We start from the raw sequence: 17,515 nt of genomic DNA, 5'->3' as shown, positions 1-17,515 counted from the left end.
GAGATACTGAAAATGAAAAAGGCTATTAGAAGCAAATAAACAGTTGAAAAGCTGTACCTAAAGAAGAAATCTAGAAGTCTATCACATTTTCTTAGTAGCTAAACCAGATGAGAATTGCCTGAAAATTTTGTAGTCAACAGGTTTTCACTCTTCAGAAAACATGTTGTCACACGGTTCTGAGGAAGTAGAATCAACTACTACTTAGTCAATTCCACTTTCCATACATTTCAGTTTCCCATCCTAAGATTAAAAGAGAAAACAGGAAGATGGAAAAGAGCTAACAAAAATGAGCTTTTTTGAACATATATGGCAGGAAAACAACTGCAGTAACATCAGTAGAACTTGCTTAATTACTACTTCTAAAATATACTTTGTATCAGAAATGTCTCTATTCTTAGAATAAGTTTATCTCATTTTAGAGCTTCTACTATCTAGCAAGTTTTCATTCACTGAAGAATGTACCAGACCTACATTTTGTGTAATGTAAAAAATGACATCAGAAAGTACTTTGATACTTACTAACTGTATTTCCAGATGTAAATTTTACAGATGAACTCATTTTGTTTTCTTCTGGGAGATCAGGTGGTTTCACAAGTAGTGGGCTAGTAGGGTTAGCATGATCTAGATGGAAAAACAAGTGTAAATAAACAAATGTATTCAAATTAGCCTTTACTTCCGATGCCAAAGCTTTACATTAGTTTTCTGCCCTTATCTGAAGTGCTGCACTCAAGACTAAAATTGTTGTATTTTAACACTTTTGGTTTATGAATTATTTTAACTTTGAAGTTTTACTTTGTAATAGCGTTATTTCTGTTTCTCAGTGTTAAGAGTTGGGAATCTTTACCTACTTACAAGGCTAAGGAAATTTTAGACAAAATATGTTGTGGATACTTGTTTATTCTCATATGCTGAAGATTGTGCATGAGTTACATGACTTTAGGAAACACTGGCATACTGGGACACATCTATAAATTGAGACTCCACTGCTCCTCAAGGAAAATTATCAAACCACCTTGCTTACTATTTACCAGAGTATTAAAAAAAAAAAAAAAAAAAAAAGGCCTGCCAATACTCCCAAATGCTGTCAGGTTTCAAAATAATAAACTCAGTATTTCTGACCACAGTAAAACAAGCTTTATCAATGCAGGCTATGTTCTCCATCTTCACAGTCTCCTTCAGTATTTAATAAGGAAACCTAGACATTCTCCTGGAGGCTCAAATCAAATCTATATCATGATGCTCCTGAACTACTCCAAGCAATGATCTCCTATAGATGGTGAAATCCTCACTGTAGCAAATGGCCAATTCAAACTCTGCACCTCTCTGAACAGTACTCTAATTCTTAACTCAGAGAATCTCATTAATTATGCTGGTTACAACGCCAGATATATTAATCTAAGGAGAAGAAAAGAAGTCAGCATGTTTAAGGAAACAAAGCCAACCCTAATTGTACCAAACTTTCCTCATTAGCAAGAGAAAACATCCTACCACTTCCAGTTCTTTTAAGCTCCATTTCCTGCATGTGGATTTTGCTTGGAGTCATTCTTATGGGAACTGGGTGCACAATTGCAGTGTCCTGTGGAGGAGATCATAGTTAACTGATGTTAATCTAGTTTTAAATTGTTCTATTAAGAGTCTCTGACACCATGCAAAATGTCATTTCTGAAAAAAATTTCATAAATTTAATTTTTTACGTAGTTCCAGGGAATTGGATACACCCATAAAACCAAAGCTCTATAAGCTGAAGTTTCTCTAACGATTTATAAGGTGTAACCTAGCATACTTCTTTAAAAGGGCACTAGAAATGTTTCTATAGATAACTTGAGCTGTAAATAGGACCTGAATTTTACCAGCTTTCCACCGTTTTTGGCATACTAGATATCTGTTACTTGAAGTACATCTTCTAAAAACCAAACCAAACCAAACAAACCAAAAAACCACCTCACCACAATTTCAAAACCCCACTCCTCGGCTTTACTTACGATGCCTCATAAAGTTATGGCCTCTTTAAATAGTATGAGTAATTATCTATAAAATAGGTACTTCATAGTTGCTTAAGACAAATTGTTTCAGGAGTCTTTAAAATAGTAAAATCTTCTAAACTTTAGGATAATAAACCCTATGGAATATATCTCTAGGTAGGCGTTGACCTTACACTTAGGCATTTTCTTTGTAGCTCAGACAATGGACTCCATTTTAATGTACTTCATAGAGAGCCCTTTCCATTTGGTTTGGAGACTGAGTGTAAATAGCTTAAAAAAATCTCAAACTTTTTGTTTGTTCACAACTAACCTAAATATGGACATAGCTGTCTGAGTTTTTTTTTACTGTCATCTATATTCAGAATATATGAATGGGTGGGACAATGACAGCACAAAAAAAAATCCCAGATTATATTCTGTCCCTAGAAATAACAAAAGTTTCGAAACTACCCTTGTATCAGAAATTTAATCTGTTCTGACTACTCAAGTAGATCAATTTCACCAAGCATAATACATTTACATTAATATTTTCTAAAACTGTTTAAACTGACTTGCACTATTCTTGTTGCAAATATAAACTTTTAAAACCACATTGTAGTCACAGCACAAACACTCTTGTTGCACCAGGCTTTTAGGAATAGTTATCACTTGAAAATATATTGCCTTTTTTCCCCCCTATGATGGGATTATCAGGTAAAGATCACTCTTGCTGTAGCTACTTCAGTCCTCTGCTGTAATCTAATGTGCAGCTACTACAAAAATCATGTCTCAAATAGTTAAATGGATTTTTATATAATGTATTAATTCAGATCATGAATCTAATTTTACACAAACCAACTTCACATGTTACCAACTTTCACTTATAATAGGCAAATTATGTTCCCATACCGGGGAATGGATGTACTGTTTTACTTTTTCCACTTATCTTTTACCTCCAAAGCAGCTGCTTTTCCAACAAAAAGAGAAAAAAACCTGTCTACAAATTTACTCTTTAGTTAGTTATTAACAACTGCTCAAGAAAGCTGATTCTCTCTTTGGGAAAGCAGGAGTTGTTCAATAAATCAGTCCTATGCATCACTGTTGAGACTGCTAAAATAAGAAGTCTGCACACTGCTACTGAAAACTCGTTGTCATTTGTTCTTATTTTCATATGAAAAGAAAGACTCTGAAGTATCTATTCCCAAAGTCTGTTATCTCAGCAAGCACCAGGGATGCTCACCATTCTTTAAAATTTTTCTCAACTACACGCATTGTAAGAAAATGACTCAAGAATGTGATCTCCCAGTGCATTTTTTGTATTTCTATTGAATTTGTTTATACACACATGCATACACACACATATACACACACAAACACATATACGGCTACAAATGAGTTTTCCATGTATCATCCCTGTTCTACTTTTTAGATAATCAACATATGGGAAAAATTTCAAACTTCAGATTTCTGTCATTTACTAATTTTCTGTAAAAATAAATTACTATCCTACTGTGGAAACAAGACAGCGATAGCTCTTTACTGTCAAGCAATTATACACAGTAAGAAACAAACATAAACTGATTTCCATCGTGTTTACTTCATTAAAACATAAAAACACAGTACATCTAAACAAAAAAAGTCTGTCTCGGATAAAGTGAAAACCAGCCCTTTTTCAAGTATGACATTTTGATTTGTTTTGAACGTTTACTAAGGGCAATTCTGAGCACAGGGAACAGTGAAGTCTGAATTCTAGCTTCCAGCATCTAGAAATGCTATTTCCACATATCAGTGCTAACTCTGAGAGTGGAGCACTGATGTATTTAAAATATATGTATATTTATGTATTATATCTTTTCAGAAGTGACCTGTTTAATACTAAAAGCAGTTAAATGCATATTATGTACACCTATTATATTTTGTTATATAACCAAGTGGACACTGTAATTAATTAAATTAAAATGGACACTAACAGTGGTAATTAAATCTGTAAGAAAAGGAGGATGAAAGCAGCAGCTAAATACCGAAGTAATTTTAATGCATTTCAGAACTGCTTCAATGTCGCATGCTGTGAAGTTTAAAACGAGCAGAACTTGAAACACAGTAGTGAATTTCTGGCTCCCAAACTTGGCAAGATATTTAACTACATAATCCTTCAGAGCACTCCTCACTGAGTAAAGCATTAGAACAGCACAGGTTTAGCTGGAGAAATACTAAAATCCTTATTAATATAACTTGGTGAAAACATTAGGAATATGAAATACCACACCCATGAAAGCCCAGTAGTTTTTTTCAGTGAAGTTGGCATTGTCAACTCCTAAGAGTTTGTGCAAATCAAGCTCTGCAACTTGAAAAAACCCAAAACAACACTGAAGCCAAAATCTAGAACAGGACTGGTTTATCACTGGGAGTGGCCCTTGCACTGACTTATAAATATTTTCAAAAACATTATGTTTAAATACTTTGTGTAACACAGGTTTTGATAGGGTGTTGTATTACATCAAAATCAAGGGAAAAAAGCACTCTCTGCACTCAGATATTAAACATGAGCAGTACTAGAAAATTTATATTCCTAAAATAAGCAAAAAAAATTAAGAAGCCTGCCACCATTCCCCAAAAAGCAGTCCATGGAATCATGCATAACAGCTAAATACAATGAATGGAAATTCAGTGTTAATAAAATTAATTTCAAACAAGCAAGCTAAGTGATTGACTTACAGGATCAGCTGGTGCAATGTTAGAATCAAATTGGGTCAGAGTTTGTGAGCTTGAAGAGCGTTCGCTAAATGTCTCCCACTGCTGAACAGACAGAGGAGAGAAGTCAGCATGATGAGAAAGATGGGAGTAAAAGATCACTGAGGAGACTTAGCATAGTAGTTCAGAGGTTGCACTGGAAAGTACTGTATTTGCACTGGACAGTACTTGACTTGGAAAGCACACTAATACACATGAAGTACTTCTCTTTCAGTCTGAGACTGTTGTGCAACCAAGTTTGTTATCTGTCAATATTAATCTTTACATTCACATTTCATAATGAAGATACAGGTGCACAGTCAACAAAGAAGTACCTTCAGAGTTCATGGTTGCCAATGAAAATCATACAAGTAAAAAACTGGTTAAGCCTTTCAAATACTGTAAAGATAAAATCAGTGACACATTGTGTGTATTTCTAATTATAAAACCCACAGAAAGGTTCCTCAGCTTTGTAGCTGCCAAGTTTCAAATGTATTTCGTAAATGGTGATTTTCTTACAAAATCCCAGACAAATGAACACTGACCAGAGTACTCCAATTACACCAGTTCAGCTTGCCAGTGCAACCCCTTAGAAGTGATTCTATGCTGTAAAAGAGCATTTTTACAAGTCTAAATCACTGACAAGGCAAAGAATTAAATTCAAACATATTGTTGATTGCTAAAAGCAAGTAAGTCAATCTCTGATCAATTTTATAAGACACAGGCATGCTGTATCAATACACGGTTGTCAAGAGTCCTCATGCTTAGTAAGTTAAGCTACAGCCACAACTGGATCAACAAAGTACCAAAGTACATAAAATTAGTCTGTGATCCAGAAACCAGGTTACAAATCACAACAGGAATGCTAAACTTGTTGTATTTTGGTAAAATAACAAGTAAATATTAACCAAGTTTCAAACACTACAACAAAAATTACAAACACAAGTGCTCAGAAAATTTAACAAAATGATGTTAGCATAGCTGTGAAAACAGATCAATATTCTTGTCCCATCTCTACAGGCAAATCAATGTAAATGATTCCAGAAGATACAGGACAAACTATATGGTGTTACTCAACCTAATCTCATGTGCTCCTCTACACCAAACTATATTCGGTGAATGGCCTGTATGTGAACCTCGTCTAAAACAGTTATTTCAGAAATAACTCTTTATGGAAATTCCTAAATAACTGTTTTCAATCAGCTGAAACTAAATTCAGAAAAAGATTAACTAAATTTCTAAGTGTTTTCATGCATGGTGCTGCTCCTTGTAGAGACAGAGCCTTATCTCCTCATTTCAAACTTTAAATTAAGGCAAAGATTATGGGATACTGTTCATATGGGTTTTTGGGTATGGGTTTTTTCTGGTTGTTTTTTGTGGGTGCTGGTGGGGTTTTGGTTTTTTTGTTTCTTTTTTTTTTTTTTTTTAAACACACAAAACTACCCCCTTCATGGACAGAATCTAATGAAACCTTTTCAGTAAGGATGTAAGGTTTCCCTTCCTAACTGTTCTGTCTCACTCCCTGTATTAAACAGTTCACCTCTGTGTCACTCCACTCCTTCATGAAAAGGCAGCATTGCATGTAGTTTTGAGCTATACAAACCTGTTGAGTGAGCCAGTTTTTACCAAGTCAGAAACTTAATGGCCAAGTTCTGCCAGCCTTTCCCGATTTGGCCTCTTGCGTTTAACACAGCTGCTCGTTTTCATGAAACATGCATTAATATTTATTTTAGGACTACCTAAATATTTTAGGACTACCTAAAATAAATTTTTTAGCTTTTAAACTTGACTTGGCCAGTGGCTTCAAAGTTACCGGTGAGACTGGCAAACAGACCATTTGATTACAGAAATAGTTTCTTAATTTTTCAAAACTTCCATAAATGCATACAGCATCTATGTCACAGTTAAGATCAATGCTAAAATATTATTTCTTAGAGATGGATGCTGAATTTACCTCTTATTTTACTCCTCTTGAAGCCAAACTGCAGGACATTTATTACTTGTCCTCAGGCTCCCTAGCTGGGCACAGACAAACGAACACCAACACCTCCTGACTGCTCTGGGGAATATGCTATTGTGCTCCATCCTGAAATACTACCAGAAGCTAGTTACTGCTAATTCCCTGGTTAATAGAAAGCTACATATATTAAGGATCTACTGGACTGCATCTCAAACTCTGTGCAAGGTTTAAGAGCACTGACAATACAACTGATTTGCTAGGATAAAACTCCTACTAGCTGAAACTAAAATACTTGTCTTCTAGACTTGCAAAAATGTTTCAAAAATATTTTCAAAACGTTAATTACTAGAAACTAAAACTCACAACAACCTGAACCATTACTAAAAGAACACCAAAACATTTGAAACAAGGTGTAACAGTTGTGAACTCAAAAACACATCTGCGTATCTGTGTCAAAGCTCATATGACCATATAACACTAGACTGTTTTCAACAAAAATTTAGTAGGCTTTTCAATTTTATTTTAAGCTCTCAGAACTAAGTGCTCAGCTTTGAGACTGGATGGAAAAGATGTCTGAAGTGAGAAAGAAGTGATGAGTGAAGAGATGAGAATGTGAAGCATGTAGTATCCAGAGTTAGGTGGATTTTCATGGTGCTCTCTATCCTGAAGTTTGAGATTGATGCCTTGGTCCATACTTGTGAGCTTACTCACAAGTCACTTGCCAGTAACTGAGCCTGGCAACTGCAGTCTAAAAATCAACTATGAGCTAGAAAGAACAGAGTAACCAACAGTTTTGAAACTAACGGGGATGAAACTGCCTGGAAAGGCAGATGATCCAAAGATGCATAGCTTTTTCAAGCAATTCATTTGTTGATGACAGTTGTAAGAGGTTCAAAGAGGAAACAATTAGACTAGTGCCTGCAGTAATACCAGAAATTTTTTCATAGCGTTAAAACCTTGAGGACTTTGACCTGACTCATACTGAAAAGAAAATCCTGAGGAGCAAGAAGCATGCACAGCAATATACCTGAAAAATCAGAAATTCCTTTGTGTTAGAACAAAAAACTGTTAACATTTAATAAATGTTCAACTCTTATTTTAGTATAGTTAGTATCTGGTAGTATATTTAGTGTGAGAACTTTTCCAAACCTCTTAAAAGTTTTAGTAGATTTTCAGAAAGAAAATACCACATTATCTATCGGAATAGACAAAGTCAGTTTTATAACACAAGATTTTGGCTGACAGAATTGTAATTAACTTTGTTCCACTAGTGCAATCACTCTATTCAATTGGTTTTAGTTGCACTGGACACTGAAGGAATCTGTTCAATTACGATGCAGCTTACCAAATGATTAGCTTATTAAATCTTTATTGCAAACATGAGGGAATGTATCAATGCAAATTTTAATATAGTTGCAGACATTTACAGCTTTTTAGCAACAACTGAATATCTGCTCACCTCCCTCCTAAAGCATAGCTTCCTACCAGCAGTCTAAGAGTCACTCTGTCAAACAGAACAACTAAGAATCACTAAATCATTTCCTACGTTTTTCACTTGGTAAGGACATCATTGTGAGGCTAACATTTGCCCTTAAGAGGCAGAGCAGACTTTACAAAGTCCTTTCTCATGAGAGAGGAAGAAAATTTCCTCTCTGCTCCTAACTTTAATCCTAAAAATTTGCTTATTTTCTGTTTCATACTGACTGTCCTTTGGTTTGTCTAAATCGTTTACTACTAATCTTCTATTCACTTGAAGTCTAATGAAGAAAGAAGAAAACCACAAAAAACTCTTTCAATAAGAGAAGCAGGTAAGATAATAGTTCTGTCAGGAGCCGAGTATCTTAGATGTTAAAACAAGTTTTAGATTCTTCTTGAGTATCTCAGAATATTAAAAAGAGTTTTTCAAAAATAATTTCAATACTTTTCCCTTTTTTTCCCCTTATAATGAAAAATAAGCCTACATTATCTTTGTAGTATGGTTGCAGTCAGGAACTCATCTGAGTCTCTGAAGTAGCTCTTAGAATAAAACATTGGTTTATTCTAAGTCAAAGGAAAAAATCTTAAAACAGAGCAACAAGAAAAACTCTAGGAATCAATCCCTTACAGGCTTTTTAAACAATGGACATCTCGGGGGGGGGGGGGGGGGGGGGGGGGGGGGGGGGGGGGGGGGAGAATCCTGTTTGGTAACTTCAGTTTCAAATTCTGACAAAATACAGCTTTACTATATAAGACTGCTTATATAGCAAATATGTATGGTAAAGGATGATAAAGTAGCAGCACATAACAGTAAGAATTTAAAATTTAAATAAATTTAGCCAACGGTTGGCTTCAGATTCAACTTTGAGTCTTTGCTTCTGAAACAAACCCAGAGCTATGACTTCTCTACATTACTAGTGAGGTATTTCATATTTCAGGGTAAAATCACCTCCAGAAATAAGTCTCAATGTCCAGATCCATCAGAAATTTATTTTGAAGTTTTGCAAAAGCGTTAGCTATAAAAGCCCTTCAGAGGTAACAAAAAACCCCAACCAAAAACCTGCCGTAAATGAAAAAAATCAGGAATTAATTCAACTTTTCCAATAAATGCTATGAGATCATTTTGTGATTAATATAAAGCTTAATTACCATTAATGACAACATTTTAAATAGTAGCTCATCTCACATCGAGACAGAAAAATTAGGAGAACATTACCTTTTTTACAATTTAACATGTGTAGAACCTTCCTGTGTCTACTGTCCTGCTAACTTTTTCACAATTTGTGATCAACAATCCACTTATGATGAATTATGGATGCATACACAATTTAGTTATTGACTGGCAATGAAATAACTCTTAAATAAAAGGGCTAACCTCACTGCTCTGATTCAATTCTGGCCAGGTCTGGTTTAGGGATGGCATTGATGGAGACTTGCTTGGAGGTGCTTCTGCTGGAGAGCTGGAGTAACCTACCTCACCAGTCTGTTCCCCAACTTCTGAAATGACAGGAATCACTATAAACCAAAATCATGAATTGCATTCAGTTTATTCTCAAAGAGCTGCTCACATATCATGGAAAGTGCAAAGTACCCTTTGGTTTCATCTTTTCCAAGTAAATACTTAGCAGCAGACAAAAAACATTCATTCAAGTCAAATATACTATTGATCAGGTGCTACTCTTATTTTGAGGATCTTTCTGAAAATTGGACTTTGAAGATTGCTCTGTACCATACTATCTCCCTGTACTTTGGCTTTTAAATAGCCTTTTTAGATTTTGATTACATGTAGAAATAAATATAATCCTTTCTTACATAATGAGAAAATAACTTCACGCTAATGTTTATTAGATCAAATCCAGCACTGAGAAGTTTATCTTACAGAACAAAATACTTCCTTATATGAAAGGTTAAAGCAAAACCAGTATATCAATGCAAACACAAACCAAAAATACGAAAACAGATGAAGAAAACCATTCCCTTAGATTATTCCCCAAAGAATATTTTAAGTTTTAAGCTTCCTTATTAAACAATGGTGTTTCCATTCACCACATTTTGCAAATTGAACAAGTCTAGCAGCTATCACATTGCAACTGTACATTGTTACTATTATTTCAGTTTTCTCCGAGCTTTCAGCAAGTACAGTCCCTTGCAGAAACACTCCTTCTTCAGAGCTGTACAAATTTTCATGATGCAGCACACTTATTTTTATTCTGTTCAAACTATAAGAGAATTGGGTAAAGTAAATCTGAACAGCAGATTAAGCATTCTGCATAACACAGTAAAGTCCGGCTTACAGCGTCTTCTATGTTGCTAGATACCACAATACAAGCTAAAGCAATGCATTGAAAGCCTCAAAAAACTGAAGTTCAGATTACAACTTTATAACGTAACATGAACAGTTGAAAGAGTGACTGATAAGTAGCTAGACATATTAACAAGATGTTTGTAGTCCAAAGAATTAAAACTCTGAACAAGACAAAATACTGCACAAGAGGAAAGATGGCTTAATTAAATTACCATTTAAAAGGACTGCTTGATAGATATGTGATTGAAGATGACTGCCACAAGAATGTGTGATACACTGTACCAAAAATTGATTAAAATTTATAAAAAGGACTGGTTTCAGGCTCCTGAAGAGCTGAATTCTGCAGCCTGCTCTTCTGCTATGACAGCTCAATATTCTGTCTGTTGTCTTCCATTCAGAAGAAACTCATAACAAATCCAGCGTCAAATTGAACTGGAAACGAATAGTCAATGGTGACCAACTGCACCTTTGAAAACCAACAACCCATTATTGTCTCCAAAGTGCTTCTGGGGACAGCAAGAGGCACAGCCTAAAAAGAATAGCCAAAACACTGAAGTCCAGAAAGAAATTAATTGTCCCATCTTGAGGCCAGGGGAGACTGAGGTGCTACTGACACGAAAAAAGCCACACACGGAAACCAGTAACTCATCAAAATTTCAAAGGTCTTGTAAACTTCCTGCAAACAGCCAGACATCAGGTTGAGAATCAACGTTCTCAAAATTGTGCCCAGCGTCCAGCATCTTGTACTACTGTCCTTTAGGGAAAATGGCTTTACAAATTATTCCAGATAGAAACGGCATCTAGTACTTGCTTCATGCAAAAAGCATCTGGCAATAAAAAATAGGCTACATCAAGCTGGTAGTTACAGGCGCAATGATGTCACCAAGTAGTCAGGATGACATGCTGTGGTCATTGTACACAAAATAATACACTAAGTTCAAAATATGCCAGTGGTAATGTTTTAGGAATGCATATTGCATATCAATTGCTCTGAAGTGTAATATATGAATAAAAATTTTCTAATGAGTTAAGTACTCAAAATTCTCATTTCAACAGTGGTGCACTAGATAACTGAACCAATGACTAGAGTTAAACACAAGGTCCAAAGGTAAGGCTGAAAACTGCTGTGGACAGACTACGCAGCTACCTGTAATTCAAGGAATTTTGCCAGTATCTGCACGAAACATGCATAAGACACCTATGGAAAACTTCAGGGGTTAAAGTAATTAAGTTATGTAAGACACAAAGCATGGCAGATTTTTTTTCTTACAAAGAAATGGCATTGTTGCAGCAGCCCAAACAAAAAAACCCAAATTCACAGAAAAGCAAAACTTGCTTTGAGTTTTGTAAAGGGTTGGTAACTTTCAGTAACTGAGATAAAATTGAGTGTAAAGGAAAATATTCACATTTATTTACATAACAGGAAGTGAGACTAGTACTCTTTTCAGCTACAGATCATAAATTCTGCCAAGACAGATGCAGATGCTATCAACAGTATTCAATTCATAAAATAAACATATAAGCACTTAGAGAAGTATTTGTACAAAAACTGCCTGACTTCATGCTCCCATTTTCATTCACTGCAGTTTTCTTCTACAGGCTTTTCTTATGCAGACAGATCTTGCTCATTCTGAAGAGCTGACATTATCTATCTACAAATACCACAACACAAGGTTATATCTTAAGTGGAGCTGCTGCAATCCAAATAATTCTTTGAAGTATACGATCCAATTCAAAATACTAAACCCATTCAAATGTATTGTAAAATTACTACATTATTCTAAGAACTTAAACCACCTGATTTCTCTCTCTACTCAGCAGAAAGATATTAGCACCCCATTTAACATTTTTTTTCTATTAAAATTCTGTAGAGGTGGTGCTATGCCAGAAAAATGACCAACTATATAAATGCTTTATTATACAATAGGTCTATGTCATGCAAGAGAAATACATATCCCTGGTCATGAAACCAGATGTAAGACAAGACCAATACGTTAACAGGTTTGGGACACCTGCTGTTGGTCACCTAATAGATTCACAGGGGCTGATGAGGGAGGGGCTGCCAGAGTAGACCACAAGAGTTCTTCCCTCCCTCTGTCCGAGCAGAGATGTAGGGTGCAAGGAGCCCTCTGTTACTTTTCTATCTGCTGGCCACTAGTTCAAAAGTCAAAAATGAAAAGAGACAGCAAGTTTCAAGCACAGAGCAGAAGCATGGAAGATCAAGGGGAAAGTTTCTAACAAAAGGACAGAATTAATAATGGTATTGTTAACACTTTTGAAATAAAGTTTACCATCTTGCACATTGGTTTAAAAAGACATTCAAGTAATTCACCTTCTTGAACAGTTTGAAAGTATGTTATTCACACTGAGGCTTCAGTCAACAGAAGATCATTAACAATTTCTTTCTTTGAGAAAGTTGTATCCCATGAAAAAAAATGGACTCAGAAAGACACTCTGGTGCCATACTTTACAGTTTCTACTCCTGAGAAGGCTGTTGGAAGTAAGCTTTATTGAAATACAGCTTTAATGGGAACTAAAAAGAAAAAATTATTACAGAAATTTAACTGGTTGATCTTTCTAGGCTGATTTACAGTCCTTAAGTTGAACCAATGTAATTTAACATGCGCATTAGTCTGCACATAGACCTATGAGCAACTTTTAATTTAGATTAAAATAGTAAATGTATACTGTCGATTTGTAACTAATCTGCTACTACAGTAAAACTATAGCCATGTCAATAACTTCTCCTAAAGTCTTTTATTCAACATAGAAGTTTTGGTGATAAATCATGTTAGGTACTAGAAAAGATTAGCTATTTCTAATACTGGTGGCCCAAATTAAAAAAAAAAAATCATCTAGTTAATTGGATAAAAATCAACAAGTTTGCAAGAACTGTCACTTTTCATTGTAGCTATTAATAACAGCAGAATCAAGTATCAATCAGAACTTTTTTTTTTTTTAAGCACAGCTTACACAGCATGGTAACCTTTTAACATTCGCTAGAACAGGGTAACTTCCCTGTAATACCAGAAGGAAAACTTTTTTTTTTTTTTTAACTACTTTTAAAAGCAGTTTTTCCTCAAATTCAAAGACCACTTTGTACCTCACGAAAATAAGTCAAAGTTTTATATTAACAAAGTTGCCTGTAATATAAGAACAAGAAACATACACATAACACTTTTCGATTTAATGTCCAATTTATAAAGTTTCCAGACAACTTTAGTTAAATGATAAAAACCTTGAAATCTACTACCAATAAAGACAGTAGGTCAGGTACAGATATAGTTGTTGGGGTTTTTTTTGGGTTTTTTTGTTTTTTTTTTAAAAACAACAATGGTTTATACAAATAAATGTTACTCCATTTCCTATCAAGATTTTTGCTTGGTCATCACCTTAACACAAAAATAGACAGAATGGGTAGGTTTTAGACACTTGCTAGGTATTCACCCAATTGAGTGCAGATACTTCTTATGAATGTCTTCGTCATAGCAAAATGCTTACTCATACTGAAAACACTCCAGCTGTGGCTGACTGCTGTTGGGAAGGTTCTTTGAGGAGCCAAGCTACTCCCACAAAAAATGGTTTAATTATCAAAGCAAAGGTAGTAAAAGCCACAGTATCTAGTCTAAGAACTCATCAATAACTGTCAGATGAAAGTCTTTGACATCCTACAAACACAGTATGAAGAGACCCCCTTTGAAGTATTTAGTAAAAAGAAATAAAATTCTAGGAAATCATAGTACTTGTGCACCCACAGTATAACCTGACTTTCCAAGCAAAGACTGCTTGTTAAAAAGTAGTCTAAAGCAGTTTTAAAATATTCAGGTTCCTTTATCTGTTTTAAAATAAAAAAAGGAAGATGGCCACAAACATCCTGTTTTTAAACACCACTTTTACATGGAACAGTAGTTTGCTTTTCAGTTACAGGACTGAGTTTTTGGCACATATTAACAAGCAGAACTCACGTTCAATGGTTTATCTGGGAGCATCCAAAGGTAAAGGACTATGCACAGAAAGACTAGGTGCCAAAGCAATGGAGGATAAATCCTGCTGTCAAGTCAGGAGTAGAATTAAAAAAAAAAAAAAAAAAAAAAAAAAAAATCTATGCTACTGATCCTGTACTTTTAAACTACACAGTCCTACCTCTAGCATTGAATCTGGGAATATTTTCTAAGTACCTTCAAGACTTAGAAACTCATGCCATATTTTCAGAAATGAGGGTGAACAGAAAGCATATTCATTTGAAAGCAAGTTTGAAGTATAGCTGGATTGGGAATTTGGAATACAATAGCTGATCATGAATAAAATCCATACTGTGACAATTTTGTTTTCCTTAACCTTTAAAGGACACAGGCAGGATTTCCAAATGTAATAGTCAATATGTGTACTGTTGCTAAATAACATCGCCCTGTACAGAAATACATACGTGCTCAGATTAGCTCTGAGCACCGATTAAGACTTCTAAAAATTGCACACTGCTTTACTTCATATTGACTAATGCGTTATGCTCATACAAACCTATAAATATCTGCTGATATACTGTAACAACTATACCATCATTTGAAAATAGTGAAATTTGTGTTGAAGCATGTCTTACCCGTCGAGTCTTCCAAATCAATCAGTTTGGGCATTAAACTTTCAGGTAACTTTTCTGGCAAATCATACCCATTCTTCCTAGCAACTACCAGATGAAATGCAGCGCAGAACTCGTCCAATGTCAGTGCACCATCTTTATCAAAATCTGACAGTTCCCTAAAAAGGAGAACTTAGTATAAATAAAATTTCTTAAGGTTATTTTATTTCCAAAAGGCATAATTCTGTTGTGCTACTTGGAAGATCAAAGAATGCAGTTTATAGTTCATTTTACCCTATTAAACACTTCATATTAGCGCTACATGCTTTACTCTTCAAAGAAGACGAGCCTTCATTAATAACATTTCTTAGAGCTTAAAGACCATTTAAACCCGCTTTTATCTCTCCAGGTTTTTAACTCATTTAAGACAGTACTACACAATATTATTGGCCTCAGATTTTTGGCAATGTATACTAAAGAAACAATAGTGCTGACGCAACATGATTTATTTTAAATGGGAAAATACCTGAATTAGAAATCATTACACTGAAAGAAAGATCAAATCTGCCAAGGTAAGCCATTTAATGATAGCATGCAATGATGCAGTACAAATTCCAGAAGACAATGAAATACAAGCTTTGTACCAAGTCAAAGCTAAATTTGTCATCAAGTCCCACTAAGTGCATTTAAAACTATTTGCATCTGTACATTTCATTTAAACTTAGACTTGAATAAATATATATAGATAAGGAATTATTTAAATTTAAATGCATCTTTAACAATAAAAACCTCAAATACATTACTTCTTACTATGAAGTGTCTGAAATTTCTTCAAAAGCTCAAAATGCCTTGTAAATAGTGCCAGCCTAGACCCATTAAAGCCCACGAAAGTAATATTGGCATAAATGTGAGTAGGACTGAACATATTAGAGTACTAGTGAAATTTCACTTAATAACATCATCTAGTAAGTAGATTATTATAGATGACTGCCAGATAGCTGTCATCTTTCTAAGTAATTATCCCAAATAAAGACACACCACACTTACCAAATATGAGAAAGTTCAAGAATAGGTAGTTTTGACTTAGTGAAAAATTCTTTAGCTGCAGATCCTGAAAAATTACAACAACCATTTTTAATATTTAAAGCAAGTTAAATCATTAGAAGACTTAGAGTTATGATAAAGGAGATGAGCTATTCAGCAAAGGTTTTGGGAAAAATGGCTCTAATTACTAGGGTTAAACGAAGGAAAAAGGCAAATTAGTTTCAAGTCCTTTCTTGAATTACATTGGAGTTTACTAGAACATTATCAGTAAAATGCAGAACTTTCTTCAAAATGGTATGCAAACCTAAGTACACAACAAAGTCTTTGTAACAGAACTGCTGCACCCACAATTATACTTTTTAAAGAGTAACTTACCTGGTATAAATCCATTTAGATCAGGTTGAATGGTTTTAAACTGATTAACATAATATTGCCTTTGTTCATCAGTTATTTTCCAGGGGTCATCATAACTACTTGATTGCCTACGAATTTCATTTGTTGTTGTAGCTGATGCTACAGTTCGTACTGTTGTCTGGTCCTGAAATGAAATATTTTTCCTCAGTATTATCTACCTAAAATGTTTCTATGAATTCTCAACTTCTTGCCTTCAAAAAATAAAGCATAGTTAAATCTCGCAGTAGTTTAAAAACTGCAGGAAACCATCAGCAGATTGCATCTACAGGATAACGACAGGGTATTTTTGCACACTGATACATATGGATAGGAATGACTGCAGGTATGTAAGCAGAAAAAAAAAGTATGGCACATATGCAAAAAAGCTGAACACAAATGTTTTACAGTCATAATTGTTGACTTTTTTAAAATTAGTAGCCTCCAGTTAATCATTCCAAATGAAGTCAACTCAATGAAACAAGTATCTGTTGGGTAAACAGCACTGAACAGACTACAGCACAGATACACAGTAAACATCTGCAATAAAAATTATAAAAAAAAAAAAGATTGCAACATCAATCTGAATGAAGCAAATCAAATACCAATAAAGTGTCACACCTGGACAGAAGCAGGATGCATGGCTAAAAGAGCACTGGTTGGTGGGGTATCTGCAAAACTGACCCAATTTTCTTGATGGGGTGGTGGTGAATGGCCAGACCATATGGGATCACTAGAAGTAGATGAGCCTGAAAGTAGAAGAAACATTTCCTTTTCAAAAGACAACCTTGAAAACTGAGTAAGAACTATGGATATGGAAAGCACTCAAAAAAAAAAAAAAACAAACCCTGAAACACATGCTCCTGTCAGGGAGATACACACTTGTAGAATGGTGAAGAAAATGAAAACCAAATTGCACCAAGGTGACAAAGCTCACCTCCTGACAACTCATTCCTGTAGATTTTTACATTAGGTCAGCTTAAATCTGCACTAAAAAGACAGAAGTGAGGAACAAGCTTATTGCAACATATGTAAAATGTAAATTGGGTTTTACCCATTTAATGGGTTTTGAATGA

The 17,515-nt window shown here is 34.7% G+C and overlaps 1 protein-coding gene across 11 annotated transcripts in view; it reads right to left on the bottom strand.

The window, feature by feature from the left end:
- The window catches only part of REPS1 (RALBP1 associated Eps domain containing 1), a 69,711-nt gene that overhangs the window by 14,349 nt on the left and 37,847 nt on the right, over positions 1 to 17,515 (bottom strand). For 4 of the 11 annotated variants that reach the window (XM_050893504.1, XM_050893509.1, XM_050893506.1 and 1 more), the window contains exons 5-12: positions 17,061 to 17,188; positions 16,425 to 16,587; positions 16,053 to 16,116; positions 15,030 to 15,184; positions 9,503 to 9,642; positions 4,677 to 4,757; positions 1,489 to 1,576; positions 520 to 621 (exon numbers count right to left, since the gene is read on the bottom strand). In XM_050893504.1, coding sequence (XP_050749461.1) covers positions 520 to 621; positions 1,489 to 1,576; positions 4,677 to 4,757; positions 9,503 to 9,642; positions 15,030 to 15,184; positions 16,053 to 16,116; positions 16,425 to 16,587; positions 17,061 to 17,188 — 921 coding nt within the window. The remainder of the gene's footprint in view (positions 1 to 519; positions 622 to 1,488; positions 1,577 to 4,676; positions 4,758 to 9,502; positions 9,643 to 15,029; positions 15,185 to 16,052; positions 16,117 to 16,424; positions 16,588 to 17,060; positions 17,189 to 17,515) is intronic. The other 7 variants (XM_050893507.1, XM_050893508.1, XM_050893512.1 and 4 more) reach the window with 5 other exon arrangements.

This window comes from Gymnogyps californianus, chromosome 3 (assembly GCF_018139145.2).
Source record: "Gymnogyps californianus isolate 813 chromosome 3, ASM1813914v2, whole genome shotgun sequence".
Classification (NCBI taxonomy): Eukaryota; Metazoa; Chordata; class Aves; order Accipitriformes; family Cathartidae; genus Gymnogyps; species Gymnogyps californianus.
Note: the sequence above shows the minus strand (reverse complement) of the source record. Positions and strands in the feature narration are given on the sequence as shown.